General features: G+C 39.4%; 1 protein-coding gene across 1 annotated transcript; it reads right to left on the reverse strand.

Annotated features, from left to right (window-relative positions):
• Positions 1 to 621: 621 nt before the first annotated feature.
• On the reverse strand, positions 622 to 3,019 carry LOC131027086 (berberine bridge enzyme-like D-2). Its single transcript, XM_059209146.1, has 3 exons — positions 2,932 to 3,019; positions 1,980 to 2,267; positions 622 to 1,895 (listed from the first exon to the last, which is right to left on the reverse strand). The coding sequence occupies exons 2-3, from the start codon at positions 2,234 to 2,236 to the stop codon at positions 635 to 637; spliced, it is 1,518 nt and encodes a 505-aa protein (XP_059065129.1). The 5' UTR covers positions 2,237 to 2,267; positions 2,932 to 3,019; the 3' UTR covers positions 622 to 634.
• Between the last annotated feature and the right edge of the window lie 1,088 nt (positions 3,020 to 4,107).

Here is a 4,107-nt window from a genome sequence, read left to right on the forward strand (position 1 = left end):
TGGGCAGAGGCATGCAGTACAGCAGTATACATACAAAATAGAGTTCCACATAAGGTACTGGAGAAGATGACACCAGAGGAAGCATTCACTGGGAAGAAGCCAGATGTCAGTCACTTCAAGATCTTTGGGAGTTTGGCATATTGCCACATTCCTAAGGATACACGTACAAAGTTAGATCAGACTGCAGAAAAGGGGTACTTTGTGGGGTACAGTTAAACCTCAAAGGCATATCGGATATTTATTCAAGGGACCAAGAGGATTATAGTCAGGCATGATGTCAAGTTCATGGAGGACAAGGCATTTAGAAGGTCCAAAGATTTGCAAGCAGATGATTAGAGTGAGCAACAGATAGAAGCTCCAAGGATAGCTCAATCGAGTCATGACGAATGCTTGATGAATGATTTATTCAACATAGAGGAGAACATTTTATATAATGCATGGTAGCTACACAAACAGTTGATAGTTAGAGAATTACCAACCAGCCACACAACCAATGCAATGTAATACTAATTAACGCTAACACTCCACAATTGTGCCAATATTCCCCCTTATTACAATGATCCTAGAAACATAATACTTCAGCAGAGTTCCTTATTATCTCCAAGAGATAGACGCATTGCATAGACTTTACATCTTAATTATAATTTATCACTCCCGGAGGAATGCTCTGAGGATTATTGAAGTTGTTTGCGGGATCCACCTGCGCTTTAGCGTGAACAAGCCTAGCGAAATTTGCAGCACCAAAATACTTTTCACCCCAAACTCTGGCCTCTTCAACAGAAGCGTGGCCAGTGCCCAGATCAAGGTCGAGAAAGTTGACGTATGCAGCCCTCGGAGAATGGGAGACATGACGTTCCATGTACTCGTAAAGATCCCTCATCCAGTTAAGGAAGTAATCATCTTCACCACTCTCAGTCCAGAACACGTTGTAGTGCATGTAGAACAATGTCCCTGCCCGCTGAGGAAACGGCGTCGCGGAGGAGGGTATCCTGCCTATCTTACCTCCCAAGGGAGCGAAAACTGTATACACAGACGGGAAGCCTCCTTTCATCCTGCTCCAGAGTCCTCTGAGTGCAGATTCTGGAAGAGGTGTCTTAGCAAAATCTGATTTGACTTTGAAGTAGAGCTTCTTGTAATAATACCTGTTAGTCAATTCGTTGACTGGGATGTTGTAATCAAAGTAGGCAATTGACTCTATCCAACTCATTTCTTCACAATCCGCCGCCGCCATTTGAAGCTCTGGGAAGCTCTGCGCAATTTTATTCAGCAGCTTGGTCTTAGGCCCAAGGTATGTTCCTTCGAACAAGGCTCTGATTACTTTTCTCTCGTTGAAGTCGACCTTTACTTGCATGAAGATGTCGTCCTCCATTTCGGGAGCAACATATTGCCATCTGTTCACGGTCTCCGTGACAATATCAGTACCATGTTTAAACACTTTGAAGGCTGTTAAAATTGGAGGTACCCTCACCAACCGGATTTTCCAGGCACAAACAACTCCCCAGCTGCCACCGCCGCCTCCTCTGAGAGCCCAAAACACATCTTTGTCCATTTTGCTTCTATCCACCATCTCCCCTGACCCATTTATCAGGCGGGCGTCCAACACATTGTCAGCTGAAAGGCCGTACTTTCTCGATAGAAAGCCCAGCCCCCCGCCGGCGAAATGACCACCGGAGCCCACCGTGTGGCAAATTCCTGCAGGAAACGCGAGCTCAGACGAACTTTCAGCAATAGCAGAATAAACTTCACCTAACGTGGCGCCTCCTTCTACCCAGGCCGTCTCTGATTTCTTGTCCACACTGACTTTGTTCAGCTTTTGAAGATCGATAAGAGCGAAAGGAGCGTCGGCAGTGTAGGAAAGCCCCTCGTAGCTGTGTCCTCCACATCGAACACGAATCCTACACAGTACGGATCCACTCTTTTTAACAGTTCCATAAAAAAACATAATAATTAAATCTTTTGCTTCTTTACAAAACATTTACCTCAGACTGTAATTAAAGAGTAGAGACACAATATTTTGCAGCTGCCCTTCGTCCTCGGGAATAAGGATAAAGGCAGGCATTCGTATTCCGGGTTCTCTATATCGAAGATTCTGCGCAGAAAAATCGAGTGTAGAAACGTAGTCGGGATACTGTATTAAGTCTGTTAAGCCACCTTTTTTAAAACATTCCAACAATTCATTAAATTTTGCATTCCCTTTGTCCGCTTGAGGATTGTTACCGCTCATAACCTCGGCCATCTCTGGAGAATGTCACGGAAAAACTCCTCAACTGCGTACAGTACAGTTTGCAGACACAATTTTAGACTCCAAAATTATTTTGAATTCTATTTTCCTTTCTTTATAAATTTCTTCAAGTAAAATATAACTTTCTCACAATCTCACTAACTCCTAATAAATAACAATAACTAAATTTCAGAGTTCAAAATTCCACGCGAAACGAAACAAGGTTAGTATGAATTCCACGTCAACAAAATATCTAATTCTTCATTTGAAGTCTACTGGGAAAGGGTTCTTCCATCTTCCATAAGATGAAACAGCATTTCAAAATCTTTAACAAAAAAATCACTCAGAATATTTTTGACAGAAAATCTGGAACTATATATTTTAAACAAATTAAATGAAAATGAGACAGTTTTTGTTCCACACATTCGTTTCAACAATAACACATTAAACTTTTACAAGCTTCTATAAGAGACCTCAAATTTCCAACGTTCATAATAATTTGGAAATTAACAGAGAGAGAGAGCGAGCGTGGATCTAAGCTCTAGAATTGCTCATCTGAAAGTCAATAACTCTTAAAAAATGAATTGGATTTATGAAACGACACGGATTATTGTAATAGATAGAGAGCAATGGCTTCTAAAACCTAGCAAGATTAGTGATACAGCGTAAATAAACAAACTTGGCAAATATGCATCTAGCTGGATTCTTACCGTATATAACTCCTTGGAGAACTGTGGGAGCTGAATCTTGCAATATTGATCTTCACAGGATGAAGAATTCCAATATTCAGACTACGCTTTCTTTATACGAATGAATTGGTGGGTGCGTCCCTCTTATAAATAGCACATTCTTGAAATCCACTACTGTAGCAGCACATACAAATGAAAGACTTATTAACTTTGATCTTGCAGAATCAAATATTTTACAACAAAATATGATGTTAACCACTGTGATTTCATTTATCAATCTCAACTGCAATTTCATTTAATATTGCTCCTCATCAATTCAATACTATGAATATTAAAAGAGCAGACACCCAATCCACGTTGAACGCACGTTATAAATAAAATATAAAAAAATATACGAATGAGTGGTATGTGTCCCCGCGGTGTCTATGCACCATATGAAATACATCTTGACCCTGTTTATGAACATGCTTAAAGGCTACATACACCTTGACCCTGTTTATAAGCGTGTTTATTAATTAATAAACACGGTTGATGCTGTTTTTTATATGCTGCATAGACATCGGACACGCTTTCAAACTTTCACAGATTCCGCTATGCATTCATCATGCCTTTGGGACTAATAAATGAAGCCTGGTTCCTCTTTCGTTATTAATCCCTTTTGGACTGACAATACCTGAGTTAAGCAGTGCGCACATGACAACAATATTCAATTGGTCATCGATAGATAGTGAAATATGATTGCTATTCCAAACATTTTCTTCCATCTCAAACAATATTAAACTAATTTAAAATAGGTATTTACTCTTTGTTCACTCTTTCGAGACATGATCGTCTCCCTTTGCTTTTACTCCAACTCCTTCTATTATATTCTTTTCAAGTTTTCATGACCTTCATTTTTATTAACTGTGTCTAATGTGTATTTTCTCATCATTGATCACTTTTGAGATCAATGCTCCACACAAACTATAAATTGTAATTGAAGATCAAAAGGTTGTGCTATTTGTTGAAGTTGCCAAAAGTGATCAATGCTCCACACAAACTATAAATTGTAATTGAAGATCAAAAGGTTGCGCTATTTGTTGAAGTTGCCAACTCAAAAGGTATCAAGTGTTTACTCAAGAGAAAAAAGAGAAAGCTCATTGATTCAATGAATAAAAAGATAGATAACATTGTCGTGCAATCTATAAACCTTGTTAG

The sequence above is a fragment of the Cryptomeria japonica genome, chromosome 7 (genome assembly GCF_030272615.1).
Source record: "Cryptomeria japonica chromosome 7, Sugi_1.0, whole genome shotgun sequence".
Classification (NCBI taxonomy): Eukaryota; Viridiplantae; Streptophyta; class Pinopsida; order Cupressales; family Cupressaceae; genus Cryptomeria; species Cryptomeria japonica.

Bases quoted from the DNA above. Each gene is read 5' to 3' on its own strand.
- LOC131027086 (XM_059209146.1), bottom strand. From the start codon at position 2,236: ATGGCCGAGGTTATGAGCGGTAACAATCCTCAAGCGGACAAAGGGAAT. The intron at 1,896-1,979 runs GTAAATGTTTTG...CGTACTGTGTAG, and splicing joins CTCTTTAATTACAGTCTGAG to GATTCGTGTTCGATGTGGAG.